General features: G+C 44.6%; 1 protein-coding gene across 10 annotated transcripts in view; it reads right to left on the bottom strand.

Annotated features, from left to right (window-relative positions):
* The window catches only part of lifra (LIF receptor subunit alpha a), a 237,781-nt gene that overhangs the window by 14,794 nt on the left and 199,948 nt on the right, over nt 1–23,039 (bottom strand). For all 10 annotated transcript variants that reach the window (XM_080189541.1, XM_080189540.1, XM_080189544.1 and 7 more), the window contains 7 exons: nt 21,627–21,756; nt 20,060–20,226; nt 19,215–19,360; nt 11,080–11,245; nt 10,012–10,079; nt 3,178–3,388; nt 188–370 (listed from right to left, as the gene is read on the bottom strand). In XM_080189541.1, coding sequence (XP_080045667.1) covers nt 188–370; nt 3,178–3,388; nt 10,012–10,079; nt 11,080–11,245; nt 19,215–19,360; nt 20,060–20,226; nt 21,627–21,756 — 1,071 coding nt within the window. The remainder of the gene's footprint in view (nt 1–187; nt 371–3,177; nt 3,389–10,011; nt 10,080–11,079; nt 11,246–19,214; nt 19,361–20,059; nt 20,227–21,626; nt 21,757–23,039) is intronic.

Genomic DNA, 23,039 nt, shown 5'->3' with positions numbered 1-23,039 from the left:
CAGAGCGAGCGCGAGAGAGCAAGCAGTGGGGTGCATAAGGAGGGGGGTGCAGTCCCTGCCAGCAAAAAAGAGAGAAACAGAAAGGAAGAGGGAGATGGATGTCCAGAGTGCACAAAATGAAGGGGAAGTGATTTGGGTGGCCGGACAGAATCCTATAGTAAAACATTTTCTGATTAAAATACTTCACCTGATTTCAGTGCAACACTGGTAATGTTTGAAGGGAATTTTTGCCAGTTTATGTTGCACAGAGAGTCACCCAGGACTGGACACCACTGTACAGTATATCCACAGCTCTCAGCCGGACTCCTCTCCCAGGTCAGGTTGAATCCGTCTCCTACACCACGGACTTTTACAACGTCCAAATTTTCATCTAGAAAGAAAAAAGGTTGTTAGAGATTGGGCACCTGAAAGGGAATCTAACCAATAGGACCTCATGGGACTGTATGGTTAAGATCACCCAGCTACACTGTGGAGCTCTCTGCACGTGCCAATGTCCAGAGATTAAAATAAGCATTTACAGAGCATCTTACACATGAATTATCACTGAAAAGCATTCACAGCTAATGTAGCAAGTAGCTGCCTGACACTGTTAGCTCATCAACCTGATACATTTAACTCCTTGGTCATTCCCAACCATTCCATGGCATTCTTTGCCTTTACTCCTCACCCAGGCTCAGTTTTAAATTTGGCTTCCATCTTTCACTCTCTCCAACCCTAGCAACAGCCCTGTATATAAGGGGGTGCATTGGGTGGAGGGAGAGGATTTGCCCTCCAGTTTTTTTTTGCTTGGTAGCAGAACAGGACCAGGTGGTCATGGAAACACTCACCCGTAAACCTGTCTTAGGGGCGCTACTTGACTGACACAACCTCTTGTATATGTCAATCTAAACAATGGAGTTGGCAACTCACTTCCACAACGGTTTATGAACATAATGACTTACTACAATAACACATTTCAGCTGAGATTAATGGAACCATGGCCGATTTCTTTCTGCTTAACAGACTAACAAAAACCAATGACATAACAGCCAGGAATCCAACATGGAACCTATGGCTTTTTTATTGTTACTATTCATTCATGGGACATGGGCGTTACTGGCTGGCCAGCATTTATTGCCCATCTCTAGTTGCCCAGAGAACTGTTGAGAGTGAACCATATTGCTGTGGCTTTGGAGTCACATGCAGGACAGACCAGGTACGGAAGGCAGATTTCCTTCCCTAAAGGACATTAGTGACCCAGATCAGTTTTTCCGACTGGCGGGCAGTGACTAGTGGGGTCCCGCAGGGATCTGTCCAGGTGTTACACTGTTCACATTATCAATTAAATGATTTGGAGGAGGGCAGAAGGCTTTTTTTTAAGTTTAGTTCGGGCATCATGATCGGCACAGGCTTGGAGGGCCAAAGGCCCTGTTCCCATGCTGTAATTTCTTTCTTTTTCTAGGGAATTTGCAGATGATGTAAAGTTGGGTGGGAGTGTGAGCTGTGAGGATGGTGCAGTGATGCTTCAGCATGATTTGGACAGGCTGAGTGTATGGGCATTTGCTTGGCAGATGCAGTATAATGTGGATAAATAGGAAAGCCGATCATCATCTGAATGGGTGTAAGTTGAGAGAGATGGATACTCAGCGAGACCCTGGTGTCCTCGTGCATCAGTCACTGAAGGTAAGTCAGCAGGTACAGCAGGCAGTCAAGAAGGCAAATGCTACATTGGTCTTCATAGCAAGAAGATTTGAGTATAGGATAGATAAGTTTTACTACAATTGTATAGGGTATTGGTCAGGCTACACATGGAGTATTATGTACAGTTTTAGTGTCCTTATCTGAGGAAGGACGTCCTTGCTATAAAGAGCGAACAGTGAAGGTTTACCAGGCTGATTCCTGAGATGGCAGGACTGTCGTATGAGGAGTGAATAAGTCAGTTAGGATTATATTCATTGGAGTTTGCAAGAGTGAGAGGGGATCTGATAGGAACGTATAAGATTCTAACAGGGTTAAAGGGGGTAGATTCAGAAAGAATGTTCCCGATGGTGGGGGGAGTCCAGAACTAGGGGTCTTAGTTTGAGGATAACGGGTAAACCTTTTAGAACTGAGGTGAGGAGAAATTTCTTCACTAGAGGGTGGTGAATGTGTGGAATTCACTCCCACAGAATGGAGTTGAAGCCAAAAGTTGTGTGAAGTCAAGAAGAAATCTTTGATTTTTTTAGCTAGAGGGACTAAAAAGATCAGAGTATATGGGGGTGGGTGGGGGAGGCTAGGGGGATCAAGGTATTGAATTTAATTATCAAAATGAACGGCATTGCAGGCTCAAAGGACCGAATGGCCTCCTCCCACTTCTATTTTCCATGTATGGATGTTCTATAACCTTCACCAGTTTTACAATTCCTGTCAAATCGGAACTCATGTCCACTGGATTGTTAGTCCAGGTCTCTCAGTCCAGTAGCATCATTACAAAATGAATAGAATTACAGGCCACAAGAATTTATATGGTTGTTATGCTGCTTCAGGCTCCCCCCTCCAAAGACACCTGGTAATGTAATTGGATATGGTATGATAGTAATGTTTTTTCTCTTTTCATTCACAGGTTTTAAGTTGGTCTGCCTCATGTCCGAGGGGCATACACACGATGGGTCGTACTGGGGCTGCTCTTGGTTGTTCGGGATTGGCCTAGTGCTTCATGTCGTTAGGGTGTGCCTAAACTGGACCTGATACTGGGCAAGACGACAGCTCAGTGACTATCGCTGATTGCTGTGCAAACACATGGATTTGGGCCAGTGTCTGTGGGAGTTTGTACATTCTCCCCGTGCTTGCATGGGTTTCCTCCGGGTGCTCCGGTTTCCTCCCACACCCCAAAGATGTGCTGTTAGGCTGATTAGCAGGAATAAATTGTCCCTAAATCAGTTTCCCTCAATCTGGATGGCCATAAAACATTAGACAAGGGTCGTGGGTGGAGAGGGGGACTGGTGGTGTTGAGATGGCGGCGCGGGCTTGTTGGGCCGAAGGGCCTGTTTCCCAGGCTGATTTTGTTCTTTTTTCTTTGTAGAAACACCTAGTTGTCTTGTCTCAGTAATTGATAAACACAAGTGTGCAGCAAATTTGGGGTTGAGGGCTCTCATTGAATCAGTAAAGTGTGAAATGTTGGAGAAACATAGAGGCAGGAGTAAGCCACTTAGCACTCACCAGACGTGGCTGGGAGGATCCTAATCACAGAGGGAGGTGACGTCCCAGCACTGTTTTCCGCTCTGACAGTAATTACATAGCCAGCTTGATCGAGCTGTATCTCCATATTGGACTTTGCCGTCTTGACAGAATGTGATGAATTGCTTCCCACCTTCCTCCAGGTTGCAGAATAGGATACAACTGGACCATTCGAATCAGCAGCTGAAAGTGGCTGCAAGAAAGACACAGATTGAAGCAGCTTATTTAACCACCCAAATTCTTTTGATCCATGGGCAGGTGCAAGCAAACCTTTCTCTCCATCAGAAATTTCCTGGTTCCCATTTTATTGATTTTGCTGTTAATTAATGATATTAGTCAAAGATGTCATGCCATTTACTAACCTACGCAGCTGCTCCCTAGTTAACCCAAATCTTTCCAAGAATCTGATTCTGCATTCCACTATTGATAATAAATTGATTGGCCTGTAGTTGCTTGGACTGCCCTTTTTTGAGTAAAGGTGTCACATTTTACCACTCTCTAATCCTCCTCCTTCTTTACTGCTGGCTGTACCTGTGTGCTTACTTTCAGCCACTAATGCACAAGGACTCCAAGGTCTCATTAAGTATTCCCCTCTCTCAATTTACACCCATTCAAGTAATAATCTGTCTTTCCATTATTGCTACCAAAATGGATAACCTCACATTTATCCACATTTCCTTCTGCGCAAGAAACACTTTTCATTGTATACTAATACAGCACCATGGTAAACATTGCTGCTTCACGGTACCACGGACCCAGGTTCAAGTCTTGCTTCGGGTCAGTGTCTGTGTGAAGTTTGCACGTTCTGTGTGGGTTTCCTCTGGGTTCTCCGGTTCTCTCACACAGTCCAAAGATGTGTGGCTTAGGTTGATTAGCCATGCTAAATTGACCCTACCGTCAGGGAATTAGCAGGCTAAATACGTAGGGTTGCGGGAGTGGGGCCTGGATTGGATTGTGGTCGCTGCAGACTCGATGGGCCAAATGGCCTCCTTCTGCACTGTAGGGATTCTATGATTCTGTGGAATCTATGATTCTACACGGCAATAATAAATCAAATAAAAATTGAAACAAAATCTGGCATCTCCCCCATATTGAGAAAAGATTATGACAAGCCCTTCCACTATCTTCATTGCCACTTGCTTCAGCACTCCCTACAAGCCATCCAGACCAGGTAACTAATCACTCTAAGCAAAGGCCTTTCCAGTGTCTCCTTTTAGATTGCCTGAATTATCTCCACCTCTACCAACTGGATATTAGAATCCACTTCTTTAGTAAACATCAGGTTTTTTATTTCAGAATTCCAGGATTGGAACATTTTGCTTTTGTGTTAAGGTTAAGTAGAGATTTAATATGATTGTAGGAACATAGGAATTAGGAGCTTAAGTAGGCAAGCCTGCTCCTCCAATCAGACCATGGCTGGTCTGTTGATGGTTGCTAAAATGACAACGGGATTGAGCAGGAATTAGGAGAAACCATTTCTACTGGCAGGAGATCCTCTCATTCTGCTAAACTCCAAAGGATACAAGGCCAATTTGTTCAACCTTTCTTCACAAAGGCAACTTCCCTCGTCCCAGGAATTAGTCAAGTGAACCAACAATTATACCCTTTTTGAAAGGAGGAGGCCAAAATCGTACACTGTACTCCAGATGCGTCTAACTCAAGGTCCTGTATTGCTGCAGCAAAATCTCCCGACCATATACTCAACTGCCCTTGTAATGGACAAGTATATTACTGAGTCTAATAAGGCTATTGACTTTAACACTCTTGTTCTCAACAGACGCTGCCTGACATGCCGAGTATTTCCAGCATTTTCTGTTTTTACTCCACTTCTCTGATCGGAGAACAAACTGAGCCACTTCACTGAAATCCCCCATCACTGGCACCATGCTGGAATACCTTGACATCCATCCTGAAGTATAGTATTTTTTCTCCTCCTCAATTGTTGGTTGTATCATAGCTTGGCATGGCTCCTGCTCTGCCCAACACCGCAAAAAATTACAAAAGATCATGTACATAGCCCAATCCATCACAAAAACCAGCCTCCCATCCACTGACTCTGTCTACACTTCCCGTTGCTTCAGCAAAGCAGCCAGTATGATTAAGGACCCCATGCACCCCAGACATTTTCTCTTCCATCTCCTTCCTTTGGAAAAAAGATACAAAAGTCTGGGGTCACGGACCAACTGACTCAAGAACAACTTACTGACAGACTTTTGAATGGACTTGCATCAAGGTGATCTTTCTCTACACTTTAGCTATAACTGTAACAATGCATTACGCACCCTCTCCTTTCCTTCTCTATTAATGGTAAGCTTTGTCTGTGTAGCATGCAAGAAACAATACTTTTCACAGTGTAAGAACATAAGAACATAAGAAATAGGAGCAGGAGTAGGCCATCTAGCCCTTCGAGCCTGCCCCGCCATTCAATAAGATCATGGCTGATCTGTTGTGGCTCAGTTCCACTTTCCCGCCCTCTCCCCATTAACCCTTAATCCCCTCTCTTATCAAAAACCCATCAACCCGCTTCTTAAAAATATTTAGCGAGGCAGCCTCCACCACTTCAACGGGCAGAGAATTCCAGAGATTCACCACCCTTTGAATGAAGAAGTTCCTCCTCAACTCCGTTCTAAACCGCCTCCCCTTTATCTTGAGGCTGTGCCCCCTAGTCCTACTGTCTTTTTTGAGCGGGAAGAGTCTCTCCACCTCTATCCTATCCATCCCATTCATCATCTTATACGTCTCAATGAGATCTCCCCTCATTCTTCTAAACTCTAACGAGTACAAGCCTAGTTTATTCAGCCTCTCCTCATAGCTCAATCCCCTCAACTCCGGTATCAGCCTAGTAAACCTCCTCTGCACTCCCTCCAGGGCCAAAATATCCTTGCGCAGGTGCGGCGCCCAAAACTGCACACAGTACTCCAGCTGCGGCCTCACCAATGCCCTATACAGCTGCAGCAAGACCTCCCTACTTTTATATTCAATCCCCCTCGCTATGAAGGCCAGCATCCCATTCGCCTTCCTGACCACCTGCTGCACCTGCAAGCTGGGTTTTTGCGACTCATGCACAAGGACCCCGAGGTCCCTCTGCACCGTCGCCTGCTGCAGTTTTTCGCCACGTAAGTAATAGTCCTTCCTACCATTCTTCCTACCAAAGTGGACCACCTCACACTTGCCAACATTAAATTCCATTTGCCATTTCCTGGCCCATTCGCCCAGCCTATCTAGATCCTTCTGCAGACTCTCCACACCCTCCGCACAATTTGCCTTTCCCCCAATCTTGGTGTCATCAGCAAATTTCGACACCCTGCACTCGGTTCCCTCCTCCAGATCATCTATATAAATGGTAAATAGCTGAGGCCCCAGCACCGACCCCTGGGGCACCCCACTAGTCACCAACCGCCAATCCGAATAGCACCCATTGACCCCCACTCTCTGCCTCCTATTTGACAACCAATCCTCTATCCACGCTAACACCCTACCCCCAACTCCATGTCCCCTGACCTTCTGCAATAACCTCTTGTGAGGTACCTTGTCAAACGCCTTCTGAAAATCCAGAAAGACCACATCCACCGGCTCTCCTCTATCCACTGCCCTAGACACATCCTCATAGAACTCCAGTAAATTTGTCAGACACGACTTCCCTTTAATGAAACCGTGTTGCGTCCGCCCTATCAAGCAATTCCCTTCAAGATGTCTCGCAATTTCCTGCTTAATGACGGATTCTAACATTTTACCTACCACAGACGTTAAACTAACCGGCCTATAATTCCCCGCCTTTTGCCTGGCACCCTTCTTAAACAACGGCGTAACATTAGCCGTTTTCCAATCTTCCGGCACTTCCCCGGAATCCAGCGACGTCTGGAAAATAACCACCAAGGCATCCACTGTCACCTCCGCCATTTCTTTCAGAACCCTCGGATGCATTCCATCCGGTCCTGGGGACTTGTCCACAATCAGCCCCTCCAGTCTGTCGAGCACCACCTCTCTAGTAACAGTAATGTCATTAAGACCCTCCATTCCTACCACCCGGCAAATTATTCACGTCCTCCTCCGTGAAGACAGAAACAAAAAAGTTATTCAAGACCTTAGCCATATCCCCATCCCCTACCACTAGCTCCCCTTTCTCATCCTCTAAAGGACCAACGTTCACCCTAGCCAGCCTCTTCCTTTTTATATATTTATAAAAACTCTTGCTATCCTTTTTTATATTAAGTGCTAGCCCAGCCTCATAGCTTCTCCTACCCTCCTTTATCAACTTCTTTGTCAATCTTTGTTGACATTTAAACCTTTCCCAATCCTCTTCTCGCCCACTACTCTTAGCTACTCTAAATTCCTCCGCTTTTAATTTAACACTTTCCTTCACCTCCTTCGTTATCCACGGCTTATTACCTCTCTTCCTACTGTCCTTTTTAACCATCGGAATAAATTTCTGCTGAGCACCCAGAAAGATCTCCTTAAAGATCCTCCACTGCTCCTCAGCAGACCTACCTTCCAACGCACTCCCCCAGTCCACATTTGCCAATTCTTCTCTCATCCTACCATACTCCCCTCTATTCAAACAAAGGACGCGTGTCCGGGAACCCACTTTCTCCTCCTCCATCTGCACCAGAAACTCCACCATACAATGATCACTCTCTCCAAGAGGATCCTTCACCGCAAGGTCCCTAATTCTACCCGCCTCATTACATAGCACCAGATCCAAGATAGCTCGCTCCCTCGTCGGCTCCAACACACACTGTTCAAGGAAATTATCCCGGCAGCATTCCAGGAACTCCTCCTCGAGCCCACCTCGTCCAACATTGGTCGACCAATCAATATGCAGATTGAAATCTCCCATAACTACTGTTGTCCCATTCCTGCACGCCGCACTTATTTGCGCGTCAACAGCCCGCCCCACCTCCAGATCATTATTCGGGGGCCTATAGACGACACCCACCAGCGTCTTCCTCCCTTTGCTGTTCCTAATCTCCACCCACAATGATTCCACGTTCTGCTCTTTGACTCCGATATCATCCCTTGCTACCACCTTGATACTATCCTTAATCAGCAGAGCTACACCACCCCCTCTTTCCTCCTGCCTATCCTTCCTAAACACTTGATAGCCCTGTACATTCATCTCCCAGTCCCTGTCACCTTGCAGCCACGTCTCTGTAATGGCCACCAGATCGTATCCATTTGTGTCGATCTGCGCCACCAGCTCATCCACTTTATTCCGAATGCTTCGTGCATTCAGATAAAGTGCTTTCATCCCAGCCTTCACCTGGACCCTATTTGCCGTAACGCCACCAATTGGGACATCCTCGGCCTCTTCCCTTACCTGTACCCTATCCTTAACTTTAGACCTCGTAGCGTCACCTACCCTCGCACCCTCCCCCCCCCCTAATTAGTTTAAAGCCCTGTCTACAGTCCTCTTTACTCGATTCGCCAACACTCTGGTCCCAGCACGATTCAGACCAACCCCATCCCGCCCGAACAAGTCCCACCTACCCCAATACTGGTGCCAATGCCCCATAAATTCGAACCCATTCCTCCCACACCAATCCCTGAGCCACCCATTCACTTCCTTTATCCTGTCAATCCTACGCCCGTCTGCACTCAGTTCAGGCAGTAGCCCAGAGACGACCACCTTGTCGGTTCTACTTTTTAATTCCATTCCCAGCTTCTCATACTCCCTCCCCAGATCCTCAGTCCGCACTTTGCCTACGTCGCCGGCACCCACATGTACTACAACGACCGGGTTCTCACCCTCCCACTCCAGGTTCCTCTGCAGCCCAGCTGCGACATCCTGTACCCGAGCACCAGGCAGACAACACACCCTCCTGTGCACTTTGTCATTGTGACAAAGGACAGTGTCAATACTCTTCACCCCACTATCTCCAATCACTACTACGTTCCTTTTCCCCTTCTCTTTGCCTATGTCCTGCTGCATCACTGTACCGTGTGCAGTTTGCTCACCAACCTCACCTGCCTCGTCCTCTTCCAGAGTGGAAGCAAGAACCTCAAACCTGTTATGCAGATTAAGAGGCTGAGGCCTCCGCTCCTCACCCCCCTTCCTCCTCCTCCCAGCAGTCCCCTTTTGTCCCTGACCCTTAGATTTAGCCAGTCTAGGGGCACCCTCTCTCCCCTTGATGAGCCTCAGTGTCTGTAGCTCAGAGGCCAGCTCATCCACCTTGAGCTGGAGCTCCTCCAGCAACCTGCACTTACTGCAGACATGGTCACTGGGAAGGACCCTGGGGTCCGCCAGTTCCCACATCATACAGAAACCACACATCACATGCCCCTCCATTATTCACTGTAATTTTTTATGGGGAAAAAATTTTTTTCCTTGTTTCTTGCTGTAGTAGTTTTGAAAAAATTTTTTTCCTTGTTTTTTTTCAAACAAACTCACCTGGCCTTTTTTCCTTCCAGCCCTTTTTGATATTAAGCCCTATTAACTCACTCTGCTTCCCCCTCACTCCGCTGCCCGCTCAGACGCTGCCCGCTGTCTACACCAGGCCTCCTTTTAAACCTGGCGCTGATTTAAAGCAGGCTGGTCCACAAATGCCTTTTCACCACACCCTCAGAATTCTTAAAGCAGTAAATACAATAAATAAATGCTTTAAACAGTTCTACAAAGAGTAAAGTGCTTTAAACTTATTTTAAACAGGTTTTTAACAGGTAAAATCTTAGCTCTCTCTCAGCTCCAGCAAACAATGGAAGGCTTCACCGTGTGGCCCCTTGATAATTCAGTGTACTAATACATGTGACAACAATATATCAAATCAAAATCTTGGTGACTCAACCTAGTATACTAAAAATGTGATTTTTGGTCTTTACCTTCCAGTAAAGAGTCACAGTTCTGTTTGGCTGAATTCTCCTCCAAACATTCAGGCTGGCAGATGGCGCTGCAATTAGAAGCATTTGTGAAGTAAAAGAGGCATAGGAACAATAAAAGGTTTTTATAGATGATTAACTTTCCAATATGGAATTGCCTTGTCCATTATATACACAGAAACAAGGGTAGACTCAAATTACTCCTTCCTTTCACTCAGATTGGGGTTTCAGCCAGAATTCACAATACACAGGCTGAAAACATAAACTTCAAACTACAGTACCATTAGCAGCAAAAAAAAGTAAAAACAGAAAGCAGTCCGGTTCCATAATGGACCTTAGGGTTTCTTAATCATTAACAGTTGAACAATATTTAAAAATGAAAGGAAACCAACTTTTATTTCTAACTTTTCACTATTTCAGTTCCAAAAAAAGCAACTTTTTTTTTACAGACTTAACATTGCACTTTAAATATAATTAGCAATATACTTGGGATAAGGAGTACAGACAATCTGGAAGGCTTCAGTGAGGTTTTGAGTTTCAGAGAAGCTTGCAAAACTCTTGTCTTTAAATGGATCCCAGTCAGAGCTAAAAGTTGGTTTCTCTCTGCTACGAACCTAGCTCCTCCCATTAACCACATTAACTCATGACCCTATCAATCAACTTAATCAAAAGTCCCAGGGGAAATCTTCATCCATAAGTAAAAATCCATTAGCCCTCTCCCAAGTAAAACTACACAGCTAAAATGAGCAATTACCCTACCCTCCCAGCATCTGAGCTGCATTCCAGCAGTCACCTTGATTACATATTCTCCTCGTTTGTACATTCTCCTCGTGTCTGTGTGGGTTTCCTCCAGGTACTCCAGTTTCCTCCCACAGTCCAAAGATGTGCAGGTTAGGTTGATTGGCCATGCTAAGAAATTGCCCCTTAGTGTCTAGGGATGCGTAGGTTAGAGGGATTAGGGGGTATAATATGCAAGAATATGGGGATAGGGCCTGGGTGGGATTGTGTTCAGTGCAGACTCGATGGGCTGAAGGGCCTCTTTTTGTACTGTAGGGTTCTATGATTACTCACCAGCTTGCTCAGTTGTGATATCCAAAACATTACTCCATTTACTCCACTTCCAGAAATGCCATGAAGAATAGCGAGCTCTAATGGAATATCTTGTATAGGGTTTTAAATTGTTCAATATTACTGTGTGCCGTGCATTCTTTGGTCCTCCAGTCACAGAGTAGTTACGCTGTAATACAAAAATATATGTACGTTAGACTAGATGCCTTTCATTCAGCGATGACTCTCAGACGAAAGGTCTGCACTGCCATTCTGTGGAGTAAGTGGCCTTCTTTTGGGAACGGGGGGCTACATTTTTGGTTGCTGAAAACACTCAAATCTTTGGTCTGAAATCCACAATTTCACATCAGGAGAACTGAAATGTACAGCAAGAACCAAACTCTTCTTCCTCCTGACATCTTGTCCACATTCAGCAGCCAGTCCCTCCACTGATACGATTAGAACTCTTATCCATGCCTCACTCACCTGAAGGTCATCTTCTGTAGTATGGAATCTGCCCTCCAGCTTTATATTACACTAATTACCTCATTCCAGAGGTTATCTACCTAATGCGCTGCAGGAAAAGATGTCCTGAGGCATGGTACATTGGAGAGACTATGCAGACGCTATGACAATGGAGAAATGGACACCACGCAACCATCAGCAATCAAGTACATTCAGCCTCCAATCTTCGGGTAAGCATTCTCCAAGGCGGCCTTCAAGACACACAATGCAAAATCGCCAAGCAGATGATAGCCAAGTTCGCAGGCATGAGGACAGCCTCAACCGGGACCTTGGGTTCATGTCACACAATATGTAACCCCCACCATTTGGCCTGGATGTGCAAAATCTCACTAACTGTCCCGGCTTGAGATAATTCTTTAACCTGTGATTATCTCTTTAACTTGTGATTATCTCCCTCTCCACTCGCACTGTCTGTACCTGTAAAGATTTGATTACTTGTAAAGACTCGCATTCCAACCATTATCTTGGAATTATGTCTCTGTCTATATATGACTTGTTTGTGAAACCTACCTCTTCACTCAAATAATCAGCAAGGAATTGAGGAGCAAATACATAAGGAGATTACAGATACCTCCAAGGGAATAGGGTGGTAATAGTCGGGGATTTTAACTTCCAACATTGACTGGGACAGCCATAGTATTAGAGGGTTGGATAGAGGACATAGAACATTCCAGCGCAGTACAGGCCCTTCGGCCCTCAATGTTGCACCGACCAGTGGAACCAATCTAATGACCCTCTAACCTAAACTATTCCAATGTTATCCATATGTCTATCCACTGACCGTTTGAGCACCCTTAAAGTTGGCGAGTCCACAACTGCTGCAGGCAGGGCATTCCACACCCTTACTATCCTCTGAGTAAAGAGTGAAATGGGATGGAGGATGGAGAGAAACTTGTTGAACATATTCGGGAGGAATTTCTCATTCAGTTTGTGGATGGCCCAACTAGACAGGGGGCAAAACTTGATCTCCTCTTGGGAAATAAGGAATAGCAGAAGTGCCACTTTGGGATCAGTGACCATAATTCCATTAGTTTTAAAGGTAGCTGTGGAGGATGATAGGTCTGGCCTCAAAGTTAAAATTCTAAATTCGGGCAAGGCCAATTTTGATGATAGTCAGGAATTTTCAAAAGTTTATGGCCAGCATGGTAGCACAGTGGTTAGCACTGCTGCCTTACAGCACAAGGGACCGGAGTTCAATTTCCAGCTTGGGTCACTGTCTGTGTGGAGTTTGCATGTTCTCCCCATGTCTGCATGGGTTTCCTCCAGGTGCTCCGGTTTTCTCCTACAGTCTGAAAGACGTGTTGATTCGGTGGAATGACCATGCCAAATTTTCCCTAAGTGTACCCAAAGAGGCACTGGAGTGTGACGACTAGGGGAATTTCACAGTAACTTCATTGCAGTGTCAATATTACATCAGTTATCTCATTCCAGAGCTTATCTACCTCATACACTGCAGAAAAAGTTGTCCCGAGGCTTACTTGTGTTGCTAATTAAAAAAAAACTTTAAGTCAAGGGCCTCTTTCTGCACTGTAAATTTACTACACTGTAAACTTTCTAAACTTTAAGTGGGCAGCATGGTTACACAGTGGTTAGCACTGCTGCTTCACAGCTCCAGGGTCTTGGGTTCAATTTCCGGCTCGGGTCACTGTCTGTGTGGAGTTTGCACATTCTCCTCATGTCTGCGTGGGTTTCCTCCGGGTGCTCCAGTTTCCGCCCACAGTCCAAAATTGTGCGGGTTAGGTTGATTGGCCATGCTAAGAAATTGCCCCTTAGAGTCCAGGATTGCGTAGGTTAGAGGGATTAGTGGATATAGTAAGTAGGGATATGGGGGTAGGGCCTGGGTGGGATTGTGTTTGGTGCAGACTCAATGGGCCTCTTTCTGCACTGTAGGATTCTATGATTCTTAACTGGGGGAGTCTTTTAGCAGGCAAAGGGCTGATAAGTGGGAGGCTTTCAAATGTATGTTAACCGGGGTTCTGAATAAGCACATCCCTCTTAGAGTGAAAAGCAAGGCTGTCTGTGTAGAGACTCGGGATATTGAGCCCTGGTCAAGGAGGAGGATGAGGAGGCACATGACATGCAGAGACAGCTGAGATCAAGTGAATCCCTTAAAGAGTATAGAGGGTGTAGGAGTAGAGTCAAGAGAGAAGTCAGCAGGGCAAAAAGGGATCACAAAATTGTTTTGTCAGTTAAGGTAAAGGAAAATCCAAAGAGCTTCTACAAATACATAAAGGGCAAAAGAGTAACTACGGAGAGAGTATGGCTTCTTAAGGATCAACAAGATCATCTATGTGTGGATCCATGGGCAAGATCCAAAATGAATATTTCTCATCAGTATTTATTGTTGAGAAAAGCATGGATGTCAGGGAACTCGGGGAAATAAATAGTGATGTCTTGAGGAGTGTACATATTACAGAGGTGGTCGTGCTGGAAGTCTTAAAGCGCATCAAAGTAGTTAAATCTGTGGGACCTGATGAAGTGTATCCCAGGATGTTTGGGAGGTTAGAGAGGAAATTGCAGGTCCCCTAGCAGAGATATTTAAACCATCGACAGCCACAGGTGAGGTGCCTGAAGATTAGGGGGTGGCAAATGTTGTGCTTTTATTTAGAGGGCTGCAAAAAATGCCTGGAAAGGTTAGGACTTTATTCCCTCACATCTGTTGTGGTTAAGTTGTTGGAAGGTATTCTGAGAGACAGGATCTATAGGCATTTGGAGACGCAAGGACTGATTAGGGGCAGTCAGCATGGCTTTGAGAGTGGAAAACAACGTCTCATAAATTTGATCAAGTTTTTTGAAAGGGTAACCAAGAAGGTAGATCAGAGCAGTGTGGTTGATGTTGTCTACATGGACTTTAGCAAGACTTTTGACAAGGTACCACATGGTAGGTTGTCGCATAAGATTAAATCTCAGGGATCCAGGGTGAGGCAGACAAATCGATACAAAATTGGTTTCGTAACAGAAGATGGTTGTAGAAGATTGTATTTCAAACTGGAAGCCTGTGACCAGCGGTGTGCCTCAGGGATCAGTGCTGGGTTCACTGTTATTTGTCATTTATATTAATGATTTGTTTAACCAATCTATTACAGCTTTTCAAGGAAGTTACCAGGAAAGTGGATGAAGGGAAGGCAGTGGATGTTGTCTACATGGACTTCAGTAAGGCCTTTGACAAGGTCCCGCATGGGAGGTTAGTTAGGAAGGTTCAATCGCTAGGTATACATGGGGAGGTAGTAAATTGGATCAGACATTGGCTCGATGGAAGAAGGCAGCGGGTGGTAGTGGAAGATTGCTTCTCCGAGTGAAGGCCTGTGACTATTGGTGTGCCACAAGGATCAGTGCTGAGTCCATTATTGTTTGTCATCTATATCAATGATCTGGATGATAATGTGGTAAATTGGATCAGCAAATTTGCTGATGATACAAAGATTGGAGCTGTAGTGCACAGTAGGGAAGGTTTTCAAAGCTTGCAGAGGGATTTGAACCAATTAGAAAAATGGGCTGAAAAATGGCAGATAGAGTTTAATGCAGACAAGTGTGAGGTATTGTACTTTGGAAGGACAAGCCAAGGTAGAAAATACATGGTAAATGGTAGGACACTGAAGAGTGTAGTAGAACAGAGGGATTTGGGAATACAGATACATAATTCCCTAAAAATGGCATCACAGGTAGATAGGGTCGTAAAGAGTGCTTTTGGAACATTGGCCTTTATAAGTCAAAGTATTGAGGATATGGGGTGTTATGGTGAGGTTGCATAAGAACATAAGAACATAAGAAATAGGAGCAGGAGTAGGCCATCCAGCCCCTCGAGCCTGCTCCGCCATTTAATAAGATCATGGCTGATCTGTCGTGGCTCAGTTCCACATTCCCGCCCTCTCCCCATAACCCCTAATCCCCTCGCCTATCAAAAACCCATCAACCCGCGTCTAAAAATATTTAGCGAGGCAGCCTCCACCACCTCAACGGGCAGAGAATTCCAGAGATTCACCACCCTTTGAGTGAAGAAGTTCCTCCTCAACTCTGTTCTAAACCGCCCCCCCTTTATCTTGAGGTTGTGCCCCCTAGTCCTACTGTCCGTTCTGAGCGGGAAGTAAGACATTGGTGAGGCCAAATTTAGAGTATTGTGTGCAGTTGTAGTCACCTAATTACAGGAAGGATATTAATAAGTTTGAAAGAGTACAGAGAAGGTTTACAAGGATGTTGCCGGGACTTGAGAAACTGAGGTACAGAGAAACGTTGAATAGGTTAGGACTTTATTTCCTGGAGCGCTGAAGAATGAGGGGAGATTTGATAGAGGTGTGTAAAATTATGATGGGTATGGATAGAGTGAATGCAAGCAGGCTTTTTCAACTGAGGCTAGAGGAGAAAAAAATTAGAAGACATGGGTTAAGGGTGAAGGAGGAAAAGTTTGAAGGGAATATTAGAGAAGGGGGGCTTCGTCACGCAGAGGGTGGTGTGAGTATGGAATGAGCTGCCAGATGAAGTGGTGAAAGCGGGCTCACTTTTAACATTTAAGAAAAACTTGGACAGGTACATGGATGAGAGGGGTGTGGAGGGATATGGTCCAGGTGCAGGTCAGTGGGACTAGGCAGAAAAATGGTTCGGCACAGCCAAAAAGGGCCAAAGGGCTTGTTTCTGCACTGAAGTGTTCTATGGTTCTGTGATTTGGATGAGAATTAGGAGGCGTGGTTAGCAAGTTTGTAGATGATATCAAGATTTGTGGCACAGTAGACAGTGAAGAAGGTTATCTGGGATTGCAACGGAATCTTGATCAATTGGGCCAGTAAATTGTACAAGACGTTGGTAAGGCCACACTTGGAATACTGTGTACAATGCCCTATTATGAAAGGATATTATTAAATTAGAAAGTGTGCAGAACAGATTTACTAGGATGCTACAGGACTTGATGGTCTGAGTTACATTGAGAGGCTGAACAGACTGGGGCGTTTTTCTCTGGAATTCTGAGGCTTAGGGGTGATCTTATAGAGGTCTAGAAAATAATCATGATCAGCTAGACAGCCACTATCTTTTCCCAAAGGTAGGGGAGTCTAAAACTCGAGGGTATAGGTTTGAAGTGAGAGGGGAGAGATACAAAAGAGTCCAGAGGAGCAATTTTTTTCACACAGAACAAAGAAGAAAATTACAGCACAGGAACAGGCCCTTTGGCCCTCCAATCTTGCACCGAACATGTTGCCCAACTGAACCACAGCCCCCTACCCTTCCGGAGACCATATCCTATTCCCACCCTATTCATGTATTTGTCAAGATGCCCCTTAAAAGTCACTATCGTATCTGCTTCCACTACCTCCCTCGGCAGCGAGTTTTCCAGACTCTCACCACTCTCTGTGTAAAAAATTGCTTCATACATCTCCTTTAAACCTTGTCCCTTGCATCATAAACACATGCCCCCTAGTAATTGACTCTCACTCTGGGAGAAAGCTTCTGATTATCCACTCTGTCCATGCCCCTCATAATCTTGTACACTTCTATCAGATTGCCCCTCAATCTCCATCGTTCCAATGAGAACAAATCAAGTTTCTCCAACCTCTCCTCATAGCTAATGCCCTCCATGCCAGGAAACAGCCTGGTAAATCTTTTCTGTACCTTCTCCAAAGCCTCCACATCGTTCTAGTAGTGTGGTGACCAGAATTGAACATTACATTCCAAGTGCAACCTAACTAAGGTTCTATAAAGCTGCAACATGACCTACCAATTTTTAAACTCAGTGCCCCGGTCGATGAAGTCAAGTATGCTATATGCCTTCTTGACTACCTTCTCCACCTGAGTTGCCACTTTCAGGACCTGTGTACCTATAACACTCAGATCCTTCTGCCTATCAATACTCTTAAGGGTTCTGCCTCTTACTGTATATTTCCCCATTTGTATTAGACCTTCCAAAATGCATTGCCTCACATTTGTGCAGATTAAACTCCATCTATTTCTTCACCCAAGTCTCCAACCGATCTATATCTTGCTGCATCCTCTGATGGTTGCTATCTGCAAATTCACCAACCTTTGTGTCATCCACAAACTTACAAATCAAACCAGTTACACTTTCCTCCAAATCATTTATATGTATTACAAACAGCAAAAGATCCCAGATTGAACCCTGAGGAATGTCACTTGTCACAGCCCTCTATTCAGAAACGCACCCTTCCACTGCTACCCTCTGTCTTCTATGATCGAGCCAATTCTGCATCCACCTTGCCAGCTCGCTTCTGATCTCACGCAACTTCACCTTCTGCACCAGTCTGCCACAAGGGACCTTGTCAAAGGCCTTACCGAAGTCCATGTAGACAACATCCACTGCCCTACCCTCAATCATCTTCATCACTTCCTCGAAAAACTCGATCAAGTTAGTGAGACGTGACCTCCCCTTCACAAAACGATGTTGTCTCTCAGTTATACTTTTATAAGGAGGATGTGGAAGCATTGGAGAGGGTGCAGAGGAGATTTACCAGCATGCTGCCTGGTTTGGAGGGTAGATCTTATGAGGAAAGGTTGGGGGAGCTGGGGCTTTTCTCTTTACAGTGGAGGAAGATGAAAGGCGACTTAATAGAGGATTATAAGATGATGAGGAGGATAGATAGAGTGGAAGTGCAGAGACTATTTCCTTGGGTGTTACTAGGGGGCATAACTATAAGGTTCATGGTGGGAGATATAGGAGGGATGTCCAAGGTGGATCCTTCACTCAGAGTGGTTGAGGTGTGGAAACATTGCCTGCTGTGATAGTGGAGTGGGACACTTTAGGAACTCTCAAGCTGTTATTGGATAGGCACACAGAACACACCATAACGATAGGGAGTGGGATAGCTTGATCTTGGGTTTGGACATAGTTTGGCACAACATTGAGGGCCTAAGGGCCTGTACTGATCTATGTTCTAATACATCCACTTAAGTGGGAGTAAATCCTGTGTCGAAGAATCCTCTCCAATGATTTCCTTACTACTGATGTAAGGCTCACTGGCCTGTAATTACCTAGATTATTCTTGCTACCCTTCTTAAAGAAGAAGGTGTAAGATGGCGATGAGTGTATGGAACAAGCTACCAAAGGTAGTAGAAGCAGGTACAATTTTGTCTTTTAAAAAGCATTTAGACAGTTACATGGGTAAGTTGGGTATAGAGGGATCTGGGCCAAACGTGGAAAGTTGGGAGCAGCTTACTAGTTTAAAACAAGAGGCAGCATGGACAGGTTGGGCCAAAGAGCCTGTTTTCATGCTGTAAATCTCTATGACTCACTCATCTGACGAAGGAGCAGCGCTCCAAAAGTTCGTGATTCCAAATAAACCTGTTGGAATTTAACCTGGTGTTGAGAGATTTCTTAATGTGCTCACCCCAGTCCAATGCCGACATCCCCACATCCTGTCTAACACAGCTTTAAATTCATTCAACAAAGGAGCATCCTCAACTCGTTGGGCTACAGAATTCCAAAGATTCTCAACCCTTTGAGTGAAGTAATTTCTCCTCATTTCAGTCCTAATTTAGCTGACTGAGTTTAATCGGGTCCGTGCTGTTTACACTCACAGAGGGGACACGTTCACTTGGTAAAGGTTAGCAAGTCAGTTCCAGAAGAGTTTGTAACTTCAGCAAAGAGTTAAAGAAGTTTCAAACAAATGTAATGTTTTGGCATGTTTACTTACTGATATATTTCTCCCCAAATCATCTCCGATCACCATCTCACAAAGCAGCCCCGTGTCCGTATAGTCTGCCTGATCTGACCAGTACACAGTGATACTGTTTGATGTTTTGGTCTCTTGCTGCAGCTGGTAAGGGGCAAAAGGGTGAACTGGAAAGAAGATTTAAAATCATCAACTTAACCGTTAAATACTTTATCAAAACCTGTGGCAAAAAAAAACGCTAATGGCTCAGACCAGAACACTCAGACAAAACAGAAAGCTGCAAAAAGACTAACCCAGTTCAGTTAAAAAGCTTTGAGAACCACTGGAGTTTAATGGAAAGCTCAGTAATAATAATGATATAAGATAAAAATGTTGGACTGTCTACATTCTTTGTGGCACGAATGTAGAAACTATAACCCTGACCATCAGAAGAATTAAAGAAAGGCACCCTCCATACATGCTAAGCTATACTTTATGAACTTGTTTGAAAAGTCTGCTGATTATACCTGGTTTAACATGTGAAGGATTGACACTTCAATGAGTTATGGGAATGTAACTGGCATGTTGAGGCAAATTTACACATTCCAAAAGATATCACCTTTAGTAGAAGCAGAAGGAAGACCAAAGGGATTATACAGCCTTTATTTCAGTGCCCGTTGAAGTGGTGGAGGCTGCCTCGCTAAATATTTTTAAGACGCGGGTTGATGGGTTTTTGATAAGAGAGGGGATTAAGGGTTATGGGGAGAGGGCGGGAATGTGGAACTGAGCCACGACAGATCAGCCATGATCTTATTGAATGGCGGGGCAGGCTCGAAGGGCTAGATGGCCTACTCCTGCTCCTATTTCTTATGTTCTTATATACTTACACACACGGGCCACATCCACCAGTATATGGGACTCTGTTTCTCCCAAAGGGTTTTTAGCATGTATCGAAATATTGTGTATACCACTGCGAGTTGAAACAGGAAATTGACACCAATAATCAGGATAGACCTTTGAAGCTTCGTCACATGAAAGACGCTCCTGTGAAGACCTAAAGAATAACAGCATGGGAAACTGCACAGTCAGTCAGTGCTGCTTTGCACTTTGTTTGACAATACCCTCTATTAACAAATATAGACTTTCAAACTGCACAAGCAAGGGGATTAAAGTTACAACTTGTCAAAATAATTTCATGTATATAGAAAGGACAAACTGAAGAGAGGTAGAACACACTTGGAGTGGGGTGGGGTGGGGTGGAGGATGTGGAGCAAAATAGAAGGTCAGGGGTAGGTCAAAGCCAAGGGGAGGTTGACAAACGTGTGATGGACACAGGACAAAGGGAGTGTTAATGGGAACATTTAAGGACAAAAAAAGGTGCTAATAGTGGCATAAAGGTGAGATAGCAGAATGTGTTAATAGGAGGAGAATAGGAGAATGTGTTAATAGGAGACTACAGATGGCCCTATGGTGGTGGGGTTTGCATTGGAACAAACAAAGAAAACAAAAAAGAGTCAAGATGGAGGGGCAAGTTCACAGGCTGAAGATTTTGAACTGAATGTTGAGTCTGGAAGGCCGTCATGTGCCATGTGGAAGATGAGGTGCTGCTCCTCCAGTTTGTGTCGGGCTTCACTGGAACATTGCAGCAGGCTGAAGGTGGACATGACAGCAAGACGGTGAACTGCAATGGCAATGGAAGGGGTCATGCTTGCAAAGATGGTGCACAAAGCAATCACCCAGTCTGTGTTTAGTCTTCCCAATGTCGCGGCTACAAGACCTGCTGAGTTTACCCAGCATTTTATTTCAAATTTCCAGCACCCACAGTATTTTGCTCTGATTGACCTGTTTTGAATGTGACTGGTCAAGGAGAACTGGAGGCCTCAACACTGGGAGAGTATCACAGCTCTCTTAAGAGCTGGGTTATGTGATTAGTCGCATCTACTTGAGAGCAAGCATAAAGGTTGACCTAAAACACATCATCTCATACTTTGCATTGGAATTTCTGCAGTCCGAGTGAACAGTAAAGCCACAGCACCACGGCAGGTACTCCAGAAAAATTAGTCATCTTGGCATACTACGCTCCAGCCCATGGCTGATATTTGGGAGCAGTTTTCTAGTCCAAAGGATAAACATTTAGGGAAGTGGACCAAAGAAAACACAGCTGACAAAAAAAAGGTCCAAAGTAGCTGACTGTTCATCTGTAAGATCAATATCCAAATCAACGAGATGAACATTCATCTGTCTATCAATTCCATAGAATGAGTCCAGATAGTTCCAAATTGATCCCCATTGGGTCTGGGAAATGCCCCGAATTCAACACTGATTCAACAGCAGTTGCAGGTAGTGAAAACACAAGACTGGTAAAGACCACACCAAAATCTTAGTGGTTACTGTCCCGAGGTCCGACCTCCCACCTTGAACACAAATTTCAAAGATACCATGGAAGGAACTTACCTGTCAATGAGGCTATATTTAGTCCCACGCTTTGAAAATAATGCAGTCAATCTTCCTGGCTGCCAAGTACAGTTTAGTCCTTGTAAGTCACGTGTTTCACAGCTGAGATTTTTTGGTGTATCAGGTGGATCTAAATTAGAACACACATTTGGAAGCATTCATCGTCACTCTGCTTTTTAAAATAATCAATGTCTCTGATGGTGCTGCAATGTACTGAGCTGTTAAGAGTAAATGTACACAAATACAATAGAATCCAGATGTAGGTGATCAGCTGTTTGGTGCTGAGAATATCAGTCCGAATTTAAAAATGAAATTAAGTCAATTGGAGGAAAGGAATTTGACTACATTACAGGGTGAAAGCTACTGATTAGTCAAAAAGGACCAGCAGAACTGAGCAGCCATATGAATCTTTCCACAGTTCCAGGAACAACATGATCAGCAAAACTGAAGTAAAGTCTACAGGTTTGTTCCTACAATTGCAATTCAATTCTGATACTCATGTCATCACTCGACATGTTACAAGCAGAATGGGTTTTGATTTGATTTATTGTCATGTTGGGCTACAGTGAAAAGTATTGTCTCTTGCACGCTATACAGACAAAGCATATCATTTATAGAGAAGGAATGGACAGAGTGTAGAATTTGGTGTTACAGTCATAGCTAGGGTGTAGAGAAAGATCAACTTAGTACAAGGTAGGTCCACTGAAAAGTCGGACAGAGGCAGGGAAGAAGCTGTCCTTGAGTCGGTTGGCACATGACCTCAGACTTTTGTATCTTCTTTCCAATGGAAGAAGGTGGAAGAGAGAATGTCCAGGGTGTGTGGGGTTCTTGATTATGCTGGCTGCTTTTCCGAGGCAATGGGAGGTGTAGATGGAGTGAATGGACGGGAGGCTGGTTTATGTGATGGGCTCGGCTACGCTACGTTCATAACTTTTCGTATTTTCTTTCAGTCTTGGACAGAGCAGAGGCCGTACCAAGCTCTGATGCTTTCTATGGTGCATCTATAAAAGTTAGAGTCGTGGTGGACCAAATTTCCTTCGCCTCCACAGAAAGTACAGCACTGGTGGGTTTTCTTAACATGTGGATCCTGAGAATACAGGTTGCTTTTGGGGTGAAAGTAAATATCTTCTGGTTTGGCCATCCATTTGAAGTTGTGAAGTCTGTAGTGTATTATTGATAAGCATAGTTCTGTTTTCCTTTTATTAGTTTAACTGTTCAGTGTATTGTCATTTTATATTCGATAAACTATGGTACTATTTGCTAATTCAATGTCTGAGTCATTGTCTAAATTAAGTCAAGTCTAAAATGATCAAAACACCCTTTTTTTAGAAAACGTACAATAGGATGCTGCCCTGAAACACCTGCAGTAATGTCCTGGGACTGAGATGATAAACACCCAGAAATCGTCCTTTG

Source organism: Carcharhinus amblyrhynchos, chromosome 5, assembly GCF_965287045.1.
Source record: "Carcharhinus amblyrhynchos chromosome 5, sCarAmb.v2.hapA, whole genome shotgun sequence".
Lineage (NCBI taxonomy): Eukaryota > Metazoa > Chordata > Chondrichthyes > Carcharhiniformes > Carcharhinidae > Carcharhinus > Carcharhinus amblyrhynchos.
This window is presented reverse-complemented; position numbering and strand designations above follow the sequence as displayed.